This window comes from Podarcis pityusensis (assembly GCF_964106645.2).
Source record: "Podarcis pityusensis genome assembly, chromosome: 11".
NCBI classification, from domain to species: Eukaryota; Metazoa; Chordata; class Lepidosauria; order Squamata; family Lacertidae; genus Podarcis; species Podarcis pityusensis.
This window is the reverse complement of record NC_138036.1, coordinates 56,758,716-56,778,033: the sequence shown is the minus strand read 5'-3', so window position 1 is coordinate 56,778,033 and position 19,318 is coordinate 56,758,716. Positions and strand designations below refer to the sequence as shown.

At 40.3% G+C, this 19,318-nt stretch overlaps 1 protein-coding gene across 4 annotated transcripts in view; it reads right to left on the bottom strand.

Moving 5' to 3' along the window:
• Positions 1 to 2,970: 2,970 nt before the first annotated feature.
• Positions 2,971 to 19,318, bottom strand: part of AGTPBP1 (ATP/GTP binding carboxypeptidase 1) — a 60,094-nt gene continuing 43,746 nt past the window's right edge. For all 4 annotated transcript variants that reach the window (XM_080972301.1, XM_080972302.1, XM_080972299.1 and 1 more), the window contains 12 exons: positions 17,829 to 17,912; positions 15,137 to 15,223; positions 14,906 to 15,054; positions 14,201 to 14,288; positions 13,479 to 13,623; positions 12,706 to 12,859; positions 12,146 to 12,326; positions 10,782 to 10,911; positions 8,797 to 8,928; positions 7,083 to 7,259; positions 5,883 to 6,043; positions 2,971 to 3,297 (listed from right to left, as the gene is read on the bottom strand). In XM_080972301.1, the coding sequence (XP_080828427.1) occupies positions 3,120 to 3,297; positions 5,883 to 6,043; positions 7,083 to 7,259; positions 8,797 to 8,928; positions 10,782 to 10,911; positions 12,146 to 12,326; positions 12,706 to 12,859; positions 13,479 to 13,623; positions 14,201 to 14,288; positions 14,906 to 15,054; positions 15,137 to 15,223; positions 17,829 to 17,912 (1,666 nt within the window). In that variant the 3' untranslated portion in view covers positions 2,971 to 3,119. The remainder of the gene's footprint in view (positions 3,298 to 5,882; positions 6,044 to 7,082; positions 7,260 to 8,796; positions 8,929 to 10,781; positions 10,912 to 12,145; positions 12,327 to 12,705; positions 12,860 to 13,478; positions 13,624 to 14,200; positions 14,289 to 14,905; positions 15,055 to 15,136; positions 15,224 to 17,828; positions 17,913 to 19,318) is intronic.

The following is a 19,318-nucleotide window of genomic DNA, read 5'->3' as shown; positions in this document are numbered from 1 at the left end:
TTTCTACAAACGTTTTTGTTTTGACAGCCTAATTTGAGTATTTGCTGCCTTTTGTCAGCTAAGAGAAGTGTAGTATTTCACATGATACTAACATCTGAAAATTGGCACAAATGGCAAGCTTTGCCTGAGAGGTACAATACTTTAAAAGGAAGATTCCAGCATTCATTAAAATGTATTACTGGAAAGATACACAATCTTCTCTCTTAAATTCAGGAAGTCCTCAAAAGTTAATAGGGAAGTACAACCCAAATCTATATACTTGCACCATTTCAAGCTTGCATCAGAAATCACTTTGTAAAATCAAAATTAGGTTAAAAGGCTTTTAAAAACACAGGGATTTATTCCATAACATTCACAGATTGCCTGCAAGATTGTTAAATCCTTATAGATTAAGGAGATGGGGAAAAGAAATGAAGTACTACTTGTTATGCCAACGTAATTTATAAAACCCCATGTTCACAAGAAGTTTGTTTGTTAGGACAATGCAAACAGCAAATAGGTAATTCTCATTTATGGCAATATATCCCCACCACCACTTCTGCAAGTCACAAAAGGGATGGATCAAGGTTCTGATCCACAGTATTACTGAACCACAGAGCAACAGATACTGGTTGAGTGTTAGCTCCTTAAACATCTGTTGAGGAGAAGGGAATCCTGGAGCCTGGTTGAGAGGATGTTACTGCCGCCAGGTGGAGTCATTGCATGCCCCATCCTCCCAGCCAGAAATGTAATATCACCACTAGGAGAGTATTTCTATATACCTGGGTCCCAGGGAACAGTATTGGCACAGCATCCTGCAATGCTGCAAAGTATAGCAAAAGTGGCAGGTTGGGCCCTTAAAATTCTTTATACTGGTTTGGAACTACAATACTAATTCTTGGTTCTCGATATTTCGGTTCAAAGCATTTCATAAATTTATTCATTTTACCTTACAATGTGAAACACTTCCAAGCGTTTTTTTAAAAAAGATCATTTGACAAACACACGCAAAAGAATGCTTTGATTATGTTATTTCTTTCCAGAAGTTTCCTTGGTAAGTGAAGGACCAGTTACAAAATTAAACCAGTTCCTCTTGACCAACAAGCAGCTGGTTTAATTTGCAAAAAAACAAAACAAAAATGCAAACCAGCTCCATTTCTAATGCCCCCCCAAACCAGAGACAGGTGTTTGTGAGGGTAAACAGGTGTGTTTTGTCTAGGAAGATGCAATGGGGAAGTAACACATGATGTTCTGCCCTCTCAGTATTCATGTCTAGGTGCCAATTTTGCATCTGATTTGATATACAATCTCAAGAAAGTAAGATGTGGGGTGGGATGGGACAGAAACAGCAGCTATAATTGGGTATACCCAAGACAAAATGAAAATTTGAGCATCTAGGGCAGGGGTAGGCAACCTAAGGCCCAGTTGCTGGATGTGGCCCAATCGCCTTCTCAATCCAGCCCACAGACCGTCTTGGAATCAGCGTGTTTTTACATGAGTAGAATGTGTCCTTTTATTTAAAATGCATCTCTGAGTGATTTGTGGGGCATAGGAATTCGTTCATCCCCCCCCCCCTCAATATAGTCCGGCCCACCACATGGTCTTAGGGACGGTGGACCGGCCCACAGCTGAAAAAGGTTGCTGACCCCTGATCTAGGGCATCTGCATATTTAGGTACCACATTTAAACTTTCTCAATTCTCATTTTAATTTTCTCTGAATCACGCTGAATTCTAGTGGTACAACAAATATGCATCTGGAAACTCCATTCCAAATGGACACCACTATCCCTCTAGGGGTACATGTGCAGAACTGAGAAGTACAAGTGATGCATCCAGGGCACACACAATTTATTTTAGCTATGGGCATGTTAAATGGGGGGCAGGACTAAGGCATGTATCCAGCAACATTGCCCCATTTGTACAAGGACCTCCTTTCACAGCATACCTTCCCCCCTTCCCCGTGTGCCCTCTAAATCTGTTCTGTGGGTTCTTCCAAACCCGCATATTTGGGGGGGGTACATGGAGAAGAGAGGGAGGGGAAGTCTTTTCATGAATGGGATGATTTAATTGAATACAACCATGTTATTGGTATCTGTCACTAAATATACATACAATTAAAGTTTATACTTACTAATAAAACAGGTTTCCCCCAAGTTTCATATTTACTTCAGGAGGAAGGTTATGAATGCATATATAAAATATATAGCTCCTGGAAGGCTTAGTTCTCATAAAAAGCAGGTGAGATGGCAACTGTATGTCTGGACTATACCACTTCAATCTACAAGTGGGGGAGAGGCACACGACAGAAAGCTCCTCCATTAAAAAACACACACCAAATTGCTGCACATAGAATGCTATGCCATGAAGAACAGACTCCTGCCTGTTTTCCATGGTGATTTCCTATGCTCAGTAACTGTTTTTATATGGAGAAGCTTGCAACCATATGAGCTCCTACTTGTTGTATGAAGTGGTATAGTACAGACATAGATTGATGTGTTTTTACAAAGACTATCAAAGCCTTTGCCTGGCAAAAGGAATTACTGTGCAAAACACAAATATTTTCTGAATTAGATATTCAGATAGTAAAATCATGTGATCACATTTTATTTAAGGCTCAAGATATACATTACTCAGTACATCTGGTTTTTTTTCCTCAGTTAAGTGCAAAACAAACTACTGCAGAGCAAGCCCTGCGCCGTGTTAAACACAAACAGCAAAATATGGAGGGGAAAATGTCTGCACAAACACACACAAAACCAACAAAGCTCTGTTTATGTGAGTTTCAGAAACCAGCTCAGAAGTCAGCATCGTAAGGAATAAAGTGTAGCTGCTGCCTTCTGAAACACCAATAACTTCTTACTTAATTTTTTTTGGTAATTATAGGGATGAACACAAATAGCCATGCAACAATATTTAACAGGCAATCAAGTGATAAAGCTCAGTGCTCAGGATAAGAACTAAATTCTTTAAATAAAACAAGTGTCAACTCATTTAAAAGCCAGAGACATTTATTGTTTTTGAACTGGACTGACTGCAGTTAATTTGCTCGAGCAAAATCTCAGGATTAAATACCCCTCCGTGTCCATCTTCCATAGTCAATCCAGAGTATTTAATTTCTTCTTTGTGCTCCAAGGATGTCTCAAGGCAAATGCGTCCTTGTAATTTCAGAGTCAGAATGTCCTTCTTCTTGGAGACTGGGCTCATAGTCACCAGCATTATTGGCCAACTCAACATCTGGATCATCACTGCTCTCTGCACTATAATCCACTTCTTCAAGAAAGCGAGGTTCGTCTTCTTCCAGAACGTACGTAGTGGGGCTGCAGCAAGAACACCAGGAGAGTAGGCTTATCGTCTATTATGCTCAAGTGAAGCAGCTTCCCAGCATAAACATATTTAACACAATAAAAAAACTAATTAGTTTTTCTAAAATGTGGCCAAGAGGCTCTGGACCAATAACATGATAACTATAGCCATTCATTCTATCATTGCATAGCTGTCAACTTACAGATTTGAAAATAAGGGACCAGCAGCCTCGAAAATAAGGGATCAGCAGCCAAAATAAGGGATTTTGCTTAGCTTATGAGTTCCATCGGCCCTTCCCCGCCCGAGAGGGAGGGAGAGAGACTCTCGCCCACACCGCCCGCGAGCCCGGCATGAGGCGGTTGCGGCGCCGCAGCGGCCGCTGAAGCACCGCCCTTCTACGTCCCTCCCCATCCCCTCCTCTTCCTCCTCCCTCAGGCCGCTGCCGCCGCTGCCACCTCTGGCTTCCCCTGGCAGCGCGGTGGAAGCCTCGCAAGAGAGGGGCTGCCTGCCTGCCCGCCGCCACCCGTCTCCTCACGACGCACCCCTGAGGGGGAAAAGGGAGAAACGGAGACGCAGCAGCTCGTGCGCACACTCTCTCTCGCTCTCTCGAAGCGGAGGACCCCAAGCCGCTGCTTCCGTCCCGAGCCGGGCAAGCATGAAACCCGGGAAATTTAAGGGACATCATCAATCTGGGACAGCAGCGGGACACGGCACTGGGATAAGGGAGTTTCCCGCCAAATAAGGTACAGTTGACAGCTATGTATCATTGAGTGCCAAATGTTATATAGGAGATGCATTACCATTCTTCCCCAAAATTGGCAGCAACAACATCTTACTAAGCCCTTCATCAATAAATATGAATCTTATCTTATATTAACAAAACATTCTGAACTCTGAATTTTCAAAACACGCAACACATAGACCCAGAAACATGAAAGCCTGTGTGGCAAAAGGCCATATGCATTCTCTCTATCCTCTCTGCATGGATCAGCCCTGGTGGCTCCCCCTATGACATTGCACACTGAAAGGAAGGTCTGAAGGAGGATTCTTGCATGTTCTCTTGAAGCCTCCTGGGAACAGAGATCTGTGTGGTCAGGGCTCCCAATTGCAGGAAGGATCCCAAGCGCATCCAGCTGGAGATGCAAAGAATCCAAGGCTGCAGCCAGCAGTGATGGGAATGTGGGGGCCAGTCATGCTTCCCCGCTCCTCCATCAACACATTTTTAGGCAGACACCAGAATAGGGCATTTTTATACACTGGATAACTGTCCCTTTCACAGCATGCCGAACTGCACCAACTAGTTTGTCAGAGCCAGAGGACGAAAAGACAAACTAAAAATAGAAAAGTAATTTCTACAGCAACATAACTGAGGCTAGTGTTTATAACAAAGTTATTCCAAGATTACTGAGATTTCAATGTGTTTTTATTAAAATGCAGTCAAGTAAAGAAAAATAAGCAAGGGGTATCAATGTGGTCTCCTAAGGAAACAGGTTTTGGAGATTCAATCAGGAGGACATTTTCTACAAGACAAGTTTCTTCACTGAAGCTTTACCCTTCCCATGTGACAGAAGCATCCCTCCCCCCTTACAAAACATTTTTGCAGAGCAAGTCAGGTCAACTTTCATATAAAACCAATTAAAGTGCATCACACAAAGACAACAGAAATGAAAATAGTGAATCACTTCATTGTGACAGCACAGCAAAAAGCTTTAAAGCAGTTGAAGCAATTGAAGTAGGTGAGTGAAACCACAGACAGTGGGAAAAGGGAAGCGTCTTCACATGTCTGAAGGCAAAAGGGAAATCTCACCATTTTTCCCAGGCTATGAGAATCTTTGCCCACTATCAATTCTAGCAGTGAAATGTGCCACTAGACTCTACCAAAAATCAATCTCAAAAGCTATCCAACAAAGATAATTTGAAACTTACCTCTGAAAGGAAGCTGGTCCTTTCATTTTAGGTGTTAAAATGATTAAAGAGCTGAGAAAGCCATGGTTAGGTATGTACTACAAAATGTCTATCTGAAATTGTGTTCTTTACACAGAGATGCTGATCCAGATTCAGCAACCCAGGTTACAGATGCAGAGTGTTCTTTACATGCACACACAGAAAAACTAGTTTGGACGTGCTTGGGAGCAATGCTTTTCTTTCTCCATATGTGTTACAGACACCCCCCCCCAAAAAAAAAATTGCACTAAAATCTGCCTTCTGCTATAGTTATTTCATTTTAAATTCCCCGCCTCCAACTATTTCATAGGACATCACCGAGAACTGTTGCCTGGCAAGAGAAGACTTGCCTCCATCATGGACTGGATGAGACCCAGCTGCTCCATCCACTATCCCTTGTCTCTCAGATCATCAGTGATGTCTGCAGTCTCATAGGTGGAGGCAGAGGGGCAACACCAGGAAGGGCAAGGATAAAAGAAGGAAATGTTAGCTGCATAAACCTGGCACCACAGGGTCACCATGGTATTCCTCTTCCTGTTACCAGATTTGAATGTATTTTTTTATTGTAAGAATCTCTTGAAAGCAACTTCATAAGTGGAATTTAAGTATTCTGAAACAAATAAACATTTAGCACAACAGTTTAAGCTCGCACTACCTTGTCACTTTACAATTGGATTCAATCAATTCATTTTCAATGTCAAAGAGCGTAGATGGCAGGTTGTATTCTAGTGGTGATGTCAACCTTTTCAAACGCAATAAACCAGAACAGAACTTGGCTCCCATCTCTTCGAGTTCACGTGTCCCAATTTGTAAGCCCTAATTAGAGAACAACATATTCACTGAGTGGTTAGTTTAATTATGTCTGATGCTACTGCTAAAAATAACTCCTGGCACAGTTTGTCTTATGAAGAGATGCAAGACCAGCTAATTAAAGTAGTAAAGCAATAAATGCAAAACCGGATGATCCCCAAAGTTTATATCTTTATAAGATGTGTTTGGGGTCCAGAGTACAAGCTATGATAAACATGCCATTCAAAAAGTAGGCTAAACTGGCCACTTTATTTTGAAGAAAAAGCATTTGCAGGACACCATTCTGAACAGAAAGGTAAAGGGACCCCTGACCATTAGATCCAGTCGTGGCCGACTCTGGGGTTGCGGTGCTCATCTCGCTTTATTGGCCAAGGGAGCTGGCGTACAGCTTCCGGGTCATGTGGCCAGCATGACTAAGCCGCTTCTGGCGAACCAGAGCAGCGCACAGAAATGCCATTTACCTTCCCACCGGAGTGGTACTTATTTATCTGCTTGCACTTTGACGTGCTTTCGAACTGCTAGGTTGGCAGGAGCAGGGACCGAGGAACGGGAGCTCACCCCGTCGCGGGGATTTGAACCGCCGACCTTCTGATCGGCAAGTCCTAGGCTCTGTGGTTTAACCCGCAGCGCCACCCACATCCCTTTTATTCTGAACATGCTTCTGGCCTATTATTTGCTTTAAAATCTCCTCTGCTATTAACCCCCAAAGGTATTGCTTACTGCAAAGCACATTCAGGGACAAATTACAGGCATGGTTAGGGGCAGTTTTTGGCAGAAAACCTTTGCAGGGCCACAATCCAGATCAGTGGCATGTCCCAGATTGAGACCTGACAGATTTTTCCCTCCCACCCCCCTTTTTAAAGAAAGTGGCCAGGTTGAACCATTTTAAAAAAATTTTTTGTTTACCCTAATATGTGGTTTGGCCCTTAGATAATACATATTTCAAAGTGTTCCTCTAAAGAGAATCCAGGCAATGCACAAGATTACTTTTTCAGACTCATTAAATATACAGATGCCATTTTTACAATTCAGTTTTATTTTTTACCTTGTACTTCCCCTGGTCACATCCACATAATGTGCTTTCCATGGTGTAACTCCTCTGAACGCCTATTTCTCTCCAAACAACAACACGTGCTGTAGATTCCTTGGACTTCTCTACCACAAAACTGCAGCTGCTCATGCAGAATGCTGGCGCTGTCTGACTCAGAATCTTTGGAAGGGTCTAGAGGAAGGAAGTATTTAACAGCAGTCTGAAACTGTTAAAAAGTTTAGCAGGTACAATGTCAAGAAACCACTGAATATTAAAAGGTGCATTACTTGGTCTACTTTCAATATGTGAAAAAGTATATAACCGGAACTGAAGTCCTGTGGATTTCAGGCTACATATTATTTAGATGCAAATAAATAAAAAATTAAGGATAGAAGAAGGATGCATTCCAATAATTTATTTCAACCGATTTATACCCCACATTTCCCCCCAAAAGCAAGCCCAGGGCAGTTAACAAATATATAAGTATAACAACATGAAATACAACAGCAGCAAAAAGCGCCACTTAAAGTACCAATACAAAGACAGAAAACGACCGTAATAAAACAGCAGGATGGTTAGCAGAAAAATTATTACACCACGAACACTTGGCAGAATAAAAAAAAGTTCTCACTGTATGCCTAAAAGTAGCCAGAGTCAGGGAAAACTACACAAAAAATGAGAGGAACTTTTGTGATGTAGTGGACACTCATGAGACTACCACCCAGCTATTGAAAAAAAGCAAAAAAGCAGGGCATTCCCTATTTACACAGTTTGTACAACCAAATGGAAGTCCACTATGTGGGAGGAACAGCAGTATGAGATACAACCCAGCGTGTGGAGGCTGTGATTTTATATCCCACTGCAGTGATACCAGATGTAGAACGGAGGGGAAGGAGCTTCTAGCCTCATGAGACTTGTCCAAACTGTTGAGGATCTGGCTTGCCAATTCTTCTACAATTGTATGATAAATATACTTCTATTCTTAAGGCGGAAAATATGAAAACAACGAGAAGAGGCAGGAACGAAGATCTGGAGATATGCTTCAGAGGTCCAGACTATGGGGAGTCGGGAAAAATTAATAATTACAATTTGGATTACAATTTGGTTTTTTATTTTAGTTTAGTTTATTATTTTTAATTGGATTATGATTCAGATATGTTGATTGGCTGTTTTTATTGGAAAAGCAATAAAAATTATTTTTAAAAAAATAAAAATAAATATACTTCTATTCTTTATCCTTTATAATTCTGCTGTCATCATAAAACTTTATTAAAGCATTTTCCTAATAATATATTATTGGGGTTTTAGGCTATAGCCGTGGAATGAACAGACAAGGAAAATTAATTAAAATATATTTACATATGATGCATATCAACAATATATAGAATATTTATCTATCTATCCCCAATGTTTTAATAGTTTCTTACATTAAATTTTACTTTTTTTAAAAGGAAGCTGTTTTATGTTCACTTCACTAATTAAAAACCAGTTAGTTAAATTTTCCAAAACAGTGGGTTGTATTCATATTAGTCAAAGCTCATTGAGTGGACCCACTGGAATTTGTGGATATGACTAACTTAGGTCTTTCAAATTCAATGGATCTCCTCTGGGCAAAATACTACTGGTATACTACTGGCAGTGTTATCACTTGAGGATTAGACAAAATAAATAGAAATAGAAATTATGAATCTGTTGTGGCCTTGTTTGGATTTTTAAAGAAACAACTCACCCTATAGCCAAGGTCTTCAACTACATCACAAGAAGCAGCACTAAGATTAGTGTGCCACATGGTTTCCTTGATGCTGCAGCCATACATAAACACGTTTTTCTTGCGAGAATGACCATGATAATCACAAAAAACCTAGGAGAAATAAAGTTTTCAAAAGTTATAAAAGATGAAACTTTCTTGTATATGTACTGGGCAGAGATAGTCTTTTTTGTAAATAATTTTTTATTAGTTTTCAAATATTCCCCCAATAATAGCCAAATTATAACAATATTAATTGGGGGCAGAGATATTTTCGCAAATATTCCCGCTCATCAATTATATACCGTTTGTTCAATTTCTGTGCCGTCTTTTATTACTCTGTAATGAATCCCATTTCTTCAAGGAGTCAAAGGCCACGTTTTGATGTAATGATCCCAGGCTAATAAACTATGGTTTATTGGCTCAGGAGCTAACTGTATGCTCCTGCCTTCTCTCACATAAGCAGCTTCAGTGAATCTATCTGTTTCTTAAACCAGTTTCTTATGATGCTTGAACTGGGAAATCGTTATTAAAATGTTCCCTCCAAATGAGGATATGGAACCAGAATCAGATCCTGCTTTTAATTGGGAACTCTTAGTCACAGATTCCCAGTTTGGTTGTGCAACAGGGAAGGGCTACGATGTTTTATCAGATCAGGACTGTTACATATGAACAAGGACAAAAGCGTGAAGCTTGGCTTAGAACTCTGATTTAAAAAAGAGAGAAGGAAACATAACATAAAAAAGAAATGAATGAAATGGAATTAAGTATTGTTAAAAGTCACTTTACATAACAATGAAATCAAGTAACAAATCCTGAGAAATAGTCCAAAACCTCCTTACATTCTCTCTCAGATGGTTCAACTATGTAAAAAAGGAAGAACGAAAATTAGGCCCAACTAAATGTAACAGAAGTATTCATGTCTTTCCCTTTTCACCAACATTCTGCCTCCATTCACATACAAACATCCTGGGATCTAATTTCCTCTGCCTGCTCTTCAAAGATTTTCTCTAAAGAGAGACCTTTGATCTTAGCATGAAACACCACAGCACTAAGATTTGGGGTAAAACCTGCTTGATTTTTGAGAGGGAAATGCAATATTTCCACACATATCCAATGCTGGAGTAGGGATAAATGCTGCTTTTTATGTTGCCTAGATTGACCTCTGTTGGGACGCGGGTGGCGCTGTGGTCTAAACCACTGAGCCTCTTGGGCTTGCCAATCGGAAGGTCAGTGGTTCGAATCCCCACAATGGAGTGAGCTCCCGTTGCTCGGTTCCAGCTCCTGCCCACCTAGTTTGAAAGCACATCAAAGTGCAAGTAGATAAATAGGTACCACTCCGGCGGGAAGGTAAATGGAGTTTCCGTGTGCTGCTCTGGTTCGCCAGAAGCGGCTTAGTCATGCTGGCCACATGACCTGGAAAAACTGTCTGCAGACAAACATCGGCTCCCTGGGCCAGTAAAGAGATGAGCGCCGCAACCCCAGAGTCGTCCGCGACTGGACTTAACTGTCAGGGGTCCTTTACCTTTACAAATGACCTATGCATAGCAAACAGTACTGTGCACCTGCACGTTTCTGTATGCACATGCGTGCATGCACACACATTGGATGCACACACTACTGACATGAGGCCTGCGGGGGTGGTGGCAAAGCGTCAATATGGCCATTGGACCAACAACAGTTAGTCACTCCTGATCTACAGAAAGCCACACCTACAGAAAACCACATGAAGAGTCTCATCTGTCTATGGCTGCTAATAATACTGGCCACATTTAAAAGCAGAGCATGGGATCTGTGGAGGTAGAACTGTAGAAGTTGCTGAGGAGAAACATCTGTGAAAAGAGTTCCCTCACAGATTTCATATATTTTGGGAGAGGATGGGGCATTTTCATGCAATGCCAGAATGACTTCCGATGCTTTTACTTCAGTGGAGTGAACTGGGTGAGCACACGGATACGAACACTTACCAGGGGCAAACGTTTTATGGTAGCCAAATACTGCAGTAGGCCTTTGGCATGATAAATGGTGGGGTGCAGATCTAGGTTGGGGTTTTGCCATTGTCTGTTCAAGTCCTCCCCGCTTAAAGAACAGCGATGACTACAGGAGAAAGACAATCTCAGTAAGTTCTTACTGTCCCAAGCAAACATGTTTCCCCCTCCAAGTAAGTTTGTGAGACAACTTTTGTGGATATTTTGTGCAATTTTATTAAGACAAAAAAGGCGGCTCTTTAAAGTCTTGTTTTAACTGTTTGATTTTTAAAAAAACCAGTTCAGTGAAAATGAATCATGATATTAGAAAGCTGGCCTGCTTGTATCCAGTATTTGTCTAAACTGGTGGGAATTATTACATTTTGCGATAGTAAATTCCACAGTTTAGCTATGTGCTACATGAAAAAGTGCTTACTTTTGTCTGTCCTGAATTTTCCCCCATGAGAGCAAACTCTTAGAGGCCGAGGTGCCTTTCCTCCCCCCCCCCCATGACCATTCAAACGGTGTTTATGCACCACTTCATGTGAATTATTATGTGGGGCAGGGCTTACCTTGGGCCCCCTCAATATTTTATTCAAGTGGGCACCCATCACCCACATTTCAGCTTCACTGAAGACACGGGTTCTAGTGTTACGACAGGAAAAAGCCTATACAGTCATACCTCGGGTTAAAGTTGCTTCAGGTTGAGCGTTTTTGTGCTGCGCTCCGCAGCGACCCGGAAGTAATGCGTTCCAATAACGCGTTACTTCTGGGTTTCGCCGCTCGCGCATGTGCAGACGCTCAAAATGACGTCACACGAATGCGCAGAAGCGGCAAATTGCGACCCGCGCACGGGCTGGTTGTGTTCTCTTCAGGATGTGAACGGGGCTCTGGAACAGATCCCGTTCGCATCCAGAGGTACCACTGTATACTTTTTCCACACCATGGATAATTTTACACATATAAATCATGTTCTCATTTAGTTTAGAAAAAAGGCAAGTAACCCCAAATGCTGTAATCTTTCCTTATAAGCCAGTTGTTCCAGCACCTGATAATTTGGGTTGCCCTTTTCTGACTTTTTCTAGCTCTACAATATCCTTTTTGAGGTGGGGCAGCCAGAACTGTGCACTATATTCCAAGTGTGGCCACACCATGGATTTGTATAAAGTTATTCTGATATTAATTTTTATCACTTTTTACTGATCCCTAACATGGAGTTCACAGCTGCTGCATATTGGGCTGACGTTTTCATTGCGCTGTTCATTGAATATTGAGGCAAAAGGACAAAAGGTCCATGGCCTAAACTTGGTTTGGAAGTGCCTAAGAAGCATTATCTTTGCTGCTGAATACACTTAAAAACTTACTTTCCATTAATGACCCCATCAGGATTAAGCATTGGTACAATTTTAAAAATATAGGATTCTCGTAAACTTTGGGCAGCAGGAGTATTACTCATGAGATATTCCAAAGTTCCCTTCATAACCCAGCTTGCGTTAGTCTCTCCAGGATGAACACGAGCACATAAGAAAATATAAGGACGGTTTCCTAAAAAAACACAAAAAAGACAGCACAAGCAAAATAGCATGATACAATCACAAGTCACAGCAGCTTGCTTATTACGAATTGACACATATGAACTAGAACATGAAATGAATGTAATTAAAGAACTTGAATTCATTGAAGTAGAATATACATATGGCATAAAGTGTTGAACAGGTAGATGTGGCTGCCTGGCATGTTTAATTAGGCCCACAAATTACGCTTTCTAGAACATCTATATGCAATTCACGTATCTTTTACAAAGCAGCCTGCATTCAGGAAAACAAATATATATAATATATATATATATATATATATATATATATATATATATAAATATATATATATAAATTCTCAGTGAGAAAGAGAAAAACCTTGTACTTACTGAACTGACAGATATGTTCATAGTAATCTGACTCCGGCATGGCTGTTATAGTTACTATGGGACAGCTGTTTCCAGAGAGAGTCTCACACAAAACGTCTTGTCGAAAATATATCTGCTGAGGATTGTGTGTGGAGTCCAGTTTTTTGAGATGCATCTTCATGACAAAAAGAAGTAGACTGTAAGCCTACAGCCAGGGTTTGTTTCATATTTTACCATAACTACAGGTTTAGCTTTTCCTGTGCTTAAAAGACAGCAGGCACCACCAGCAGTTCTAGAACTGTTCTCCACCAGTATACCTGGTTTTTTTTTCGCCGGGGGGGGGGGGCACTTGACATCTGTAAAGTGTTATATGTATTCCTACATTTATGGACTGTAACCTCTTGCAAACTGAATGTATTAAAGTTTACATTTATTATTTTTGTACCAACATCATTTTGTCAAACCCAGTCTCTAATCTGCATTGCTATGGCCTACAGCTGAAACAAATCAACTAGAGCCAACGTTGTGCTCTACATCTGCAAAGTCCTGGTTATTCAGAATTAATGCTAAACTTTTTACTGCATTAGTTTACAGGAGCTTTACTTGTAAAAAATAAATTTTTACTTTCCTAAACTTTATGTATGAACATTTCAGCTGTTTTCAAACAGAAAGTGCTTTTGCATCTAGCTATTTTTGTGATCACTATCAAGCCATGTAGTTAAAATACTTGAAATCGTTAAAGTAAAAATGTGCATAAACAAATTATGCCTCTACCTAAACTCAAATTAACTCACCATTAAAGCTGAGTAAGTATACGGGTAATGGTAAGCAAAGTAACAAACATCATCCTTATGCTGGAAACTGACAGTGAAGGTAATTGTGTAGTAGGATTTTCCCTTCTGGCCACCGGATGCAATGGAACTTCTTGAAAAGTGATTCCTAGAAACAACATGTTAGAATTAGCTTAAAGATGCAGTGCATGCTACAATTTATGGTAAATAATCTGCAGAGATGCATCACACACTCAAGTATTACCTTCAGTACAAATTAACAAAGGTTGAAATTTGAATTCTCCTTTTATTAGTTTTTATTTTTAAATTTTTATTGGAATTTTATTTATAACATAGCACAAACCCCCCACCCCCCAATACACAAATCCACCCTTATTAAACGTGAACATAACATACAGTGAGTATAAACTGTTTCCTTTATGAATAATTATTAAGATTTTTCTAATTATAACTTAAATATTCACAAAGCCTCCTGCAGACAATAACCAAAACAAGTCCAGGTATGTATTTTAGGGCACTGTTTTGTGTAGTATTCTCTGCATTTTCCCTATGCTTTTTGAAACTCTTGTCTAGTGTGATCTCTAACTGCCTCTGTTAATCTAGCCAGTTCAATATACTCTAATATTATTAGTTTTTAAAACAGTGTTAATTACTAATATAGTTAAGTTAGTTTTTCAGCCCATTTAATTCAATGTTTTATTTCCTCCATTTACAGTTATACTTACTTGTAGTAACAAATATCAGTTCCTACACGAGTCCACCAGGGTCTGCCATTTAGTGCATCTTGAACAGAGTACATAAGGGGCTGCATACCTTCAAGCAAGATATATTACGTGATTCAACATGGTTGCATGTATTCAGTGAAGAAATATACCCGTCTAGAGCAAGGGTCAGCAACCTTTTTCAGCAGGGGGCTGGTCCACTGTCCCTCAGACCTTGTGGGGGGCCAGACTATATTTTTTTTTGGGGGGGGGGAATGAATTCCTATGCCCCACAAATAACCCAGAGATGCATTTTAAATAAAAACACACATTCTACTCATGTAAAAACACACTGATTGCTGGACCGTCTGCGGGCCGGATTTAGAAGGCGATTGGGCTGGATCCGGCCCCTGGGCCTTAGTTTGCCTACCCATGGCTTAGAGAGCATAGAGTTAAAGGAAAACTTAACTTTTTAATCAAGGAAAACACCATCTAATATATTAAAAGTTATCATTCTGCATTCTGAATATGCCAAGATAAATAATCAACTAATTTTGAGTGTCATTTTGATTGCTGAGAGTTGATAAAACTACGTAACAATCTAACCCTTCAAAATATATATTTCTTTATCACTAGGGGGGAAAGCACTGTGAAGGTTTTGTACAACTGAATAAATCCACATTCTTCCTAGGCACTTCTTTTGAATAAGAGAAGAAAAACAGGTCTTACCATAATTAAACTGACTATTCGTCTTTTCACAGTTGATTATATTAAATCGGTAGGCAACACCTGCTCGCATTCCGCTGGCTTCGAAGTAAAACCACTGGTGATAATGATTGCTGTTTATGTCAGAGTTCAGAATGAGATCATACTCATTTCTAAAGATGAACAGAAACAAGTCTTAAAATGAAGAACAGCTTCAAAATTAAAAACGAAGTAAAACAAATGACAACATCTTACTTTCTGATCTGAATAACTTTGCGTAAATTTCCCGATTCAAATTTGGAGTTAAATTTCAGGACGTCTCCTTCATCTGGCACTGGACAGCTTAAAGAAATAAAATCACAGGGAAAGGAAAGTTATATATATATATTTATCATTCCAATTTTATACTATACTATAAATATGGCTGGGTGCATATAATGAAAAGGGCGATGGAAAATAAATAATAACAGTTCCTCCTTACGATGGCTACAAATATCACTTTTAGTTATATGACTTTAATTATTTAGGGATTCATATTCCTGGTTTCTTTTGAATCTGATTCAACCAGTAAGGCAGAGCCTACAGGAGTTTTGATGTTGCTCATCAGTAGGATTATTCTAGGGTAAAGAACATCAACACAACTGAAGTATCTATGTAATGCTCAGTTGTCATAGAGCAGTCTTTCCCAGCCTGGTGCCTTCCAGATATTTTGGACTACAACTCCCATCAGCCCCAGGCAGTATATGTCTGTGTTGACATGGCCACATGGAAGTTGTAGTCCAAAGCATCTGAGGCTGGGAATGACTGCCATACATTTTACTTTCCCCCAACATTTCTGGTCTTCCTACACAATAGGGTAGCACAACCCACCATGATGTGTGTTCACCAGAGAATAACATCTCTCCAATCTTATTCTCACTGAATTTACAAAGAGTTTTGCAAAACCCTCAAGCAGATACCGTATTTTTCGCTCTATAGGGCGCACCGGACCATAGGGCGCACCTAGGTTTTTTTTGGGGGGGGGATAAAGAACCCCCCCCCCCAGAGCAAAGAAGCCAAGACAGCCAGCGGGATTCCTCTTTAGCCACGCACCACCTCTCCAGCCGGGAGAGGCTGGGCGCGGCTTTGGCAGAAGCCAAGACAGCAAGCGGGATGGATCCCGCTCGCTGTCTTGGCTTCCTTTTTAGCCGCGGGGCTGGGGCGGGGGAAGCCCGAGCTTCCCCCAACCCCAGCCCCCAGAACGGGTCCGGGAGTGGGGGTGAGGTTGCACGCAACCTCGTCTTCGCTCCCGGAGCTTGCTGCTATCCACAAGCCCCGCCGGGCTCCCAAGGCTTGTGGATAGTTGCCTGAAGCCCGGGGTGCGCAGCGCTGCGCTCCCCGGGCTCCGGGCTGCAGGCTGCTATCCACAAGCCTTCGGAGCCCGGCAGGCACTCCTGCCACGCTCCGAAGGCTTGCAGATAGCTTCCTGAACCCCTGGAGAGCGAGAGGGGTCAGTGCGCACCAACCCCTCTCGCTCTCCAGGCTTCTGCAAAAGCCTGCATTCGCTCCATAGGACACAGACACATTTCCCCTTCATTTTTGGAGGGGAAAAAGTGTGTCCTATAGAGGGAAAAATACGGTACCTGCTATTTGAAGAAATAAAATATCCAATTAACTCAGGGATTTACTTAAACCCAACGAAAATGTTTAAGAAGATGTTTAAATATTACAGTAATCTTTGTTTCTCTTGGAGTGACTTCCAGTGGAGTCAACCTGCTGATGCAATGTACCTCTGCTCACACAGATGTTGGGGACCTCTGCAGCAGACTGCAGGAGGGGACGTGCATAGCTATGGAGGGGAGGGAGCGCAAAGGGAAATCCCATCACATCCATTCATGTGACGCTGGAATCACCCACAAGATTTCTTTAAAAAGTTTCTTAACTTGACAAAAAATAATGGAGTAACACATTCCATATAAACAAGAATATGGGAATATTTGGTATAATGTGTATCTAAACATGCAGTTAAATCGGCACACGTTAAGTTATTTAATTGCTTCAGTTTGCTACTCTACTGGCTAAAAGTGGTGTTTTTCAAGTTTCCAAGGTGGAATAACTTGGAAGCTTTTATGGAGTTTGTCAAAGAGAAGACTAGTAAGAGGTAGAGAAAGCACACTTTTAGAAGTTTGCTCACTAATGCCAATCTTGACCTGCAGTGTGCATTCATAGGCCGGTGCTAGGGAAGTATTTTCAATTCATATTTCATGGACCAATGGTGAGTTACTTTCCCAGAATACTCTGCAACACACAAGTGTTTTATTGCAGGCATAGAGAGGTTCCTCAGAAGATAAGGAAGCACATACAGTCATACCTCAGGATAAATACGCTTCAGGTTGAGCGCTTTCAGATTGCACTCTGCGGCGACCCGGAACTAACGGAGCGCGTTACTTCCGGGTTTCGCCGCATGCGCAGAAGGTCAAAATGACATCACGTGCATGCGCGGAAGTGGCAAAATGCGACCCGCGCATGCGCCGTCACATCTTACATTCTGTTCAGGATGCAAACGGGGCTCTGGAATGGATCCCATTCACATCCCGAGGTACCACTGTAATGGGTTACATGAAGCTACAAAATTTGAAACCACTTGAAGTAAATATAATATTAAATCAAATCAACCTATTTTACCAATTAATAAAGTGAGTTTTAGGTTCTTTTAATTGTTGTTTAAATACAAACAATTACAACTGATATTTTAAGCTATAACTGCATCTCATCTGAGCAGGAATTAACTCCCAGAACTTTTACAACTATATGAATAGTTTAGGAAAGCAACTGGCTACCATTAACCTCATTTTCTCATCAGCTGCATTTTCTTACTTATTTTCTGTATGTATAAATTAATTTAAAACGAAAGGAAAACCAGACCAAAAGAGAAAGTTAAAACAGGAACTTTACCTGTGAAACCTACCTGGGATTATCAAGGTCATACACAACTCTGTCTATGATATCATTAGGATGAATCAGCCTTTCAATATCTTGGGCAATTTTTGTCCTATAAAATAGAGAGAGCCCTTAGCTCATGTTTCACAACGAGAAAGGTACAACGCCAGTTATTAAAAAATACATCATCGGGTAAGGAAAGACCATCAGATGAGGTATCTAATTTTGCATAGAATGTGATTATCTATCTGGGGGACACATCCCAATTATTTTCCTTATGGAGAGAATCAACCTGTACAGAAGACATCAAAGATTCAAGATCAAATGTTGGATTCCTTTTCCTTCCAAAGTGCATAATATCAGATATCAATTATTATATCAATTAGTATTATTAGTTAAAACTAATTAAGCTTTGAGAACAATTAAGTTATATTAGCAATTCATGCAATTACAGCTGAAGTAAATAAAGTTTCAAAGAGTACTGTGCAGTGATTGGGTTAGTGTGCGAGCTTCTCACCTACGAAAACCTCCGCTTAAACATGAGGTTATAAATAAAAAGTACACTTAATGCAAGATTAACCATGTGACACAACTATCATTTCTGCGAAAATAATTCTGTGCTCCCACTCTGTGGAGCATTATATCTGGTGCTTTTATTCTGCCATGTATAGATGCTGTAAGAACTCTTGAACCAGATGTACAAGCATGTCCGTAATCATGTGCACAGGAGACACAAAATTCCCTACACAAATGTGTTGTCTATGTCAGAAAGAAATCTTCTTATGCCTCATGGCACAGAAAGCCTATGCAGTTGGAAATACCTGCTCAGAAAAGTTGAACACCCTGGAAATTAGCTTTATTCAATAGCTAAATAGTAAGGAGTGAAAAGCACGTACAATAATAAAAACAAAGAGGTAGATTTTGACATTGAAAAATATTTCTCAATTGCCATTCTGTGTCTGAAAATATTTCCCGACTGGCCTTGATATGGGATGTAGAAATTGTGCCAGAACAGAATGGAGTTATTGTGTGGTAAGCTGACAGTGTGAACAAAATGAAAACCTACTGTAAACTATCATTCAGAAGACATATTAAGCACAGGCACCAAAATATAGAAATGAGTAGCTAAACTAATAACTAACATCTAATTCACAGCTTCCCTCTTCTACTCTTTGTCAAAAGTAATGTTTATACAATTTCAAGAAATTAAATTTAGAATTGTTAGCAAGTAAAACCTAGACACACTTGCCACAATTTAGTTTTTTTAATGTCACCATTAAGGACCCATCTGGCTACTGACATTTTTTAAAGATCCATTGCTACGGAAATTAGTCTTATTTTCTCCATCAAGACTAACTAGGCTCATGCAAACTTGTTTCTTAAGACAAGCCTGTAATTCAGGATTACAGGAATAATATAATGCAATAATAATGTATAATATAATGTAATATATAATATGATGTTTGGAATTATTCTGGAAATAATGTTTTGTTTGATTCAGTTCTTATATATTAAAAT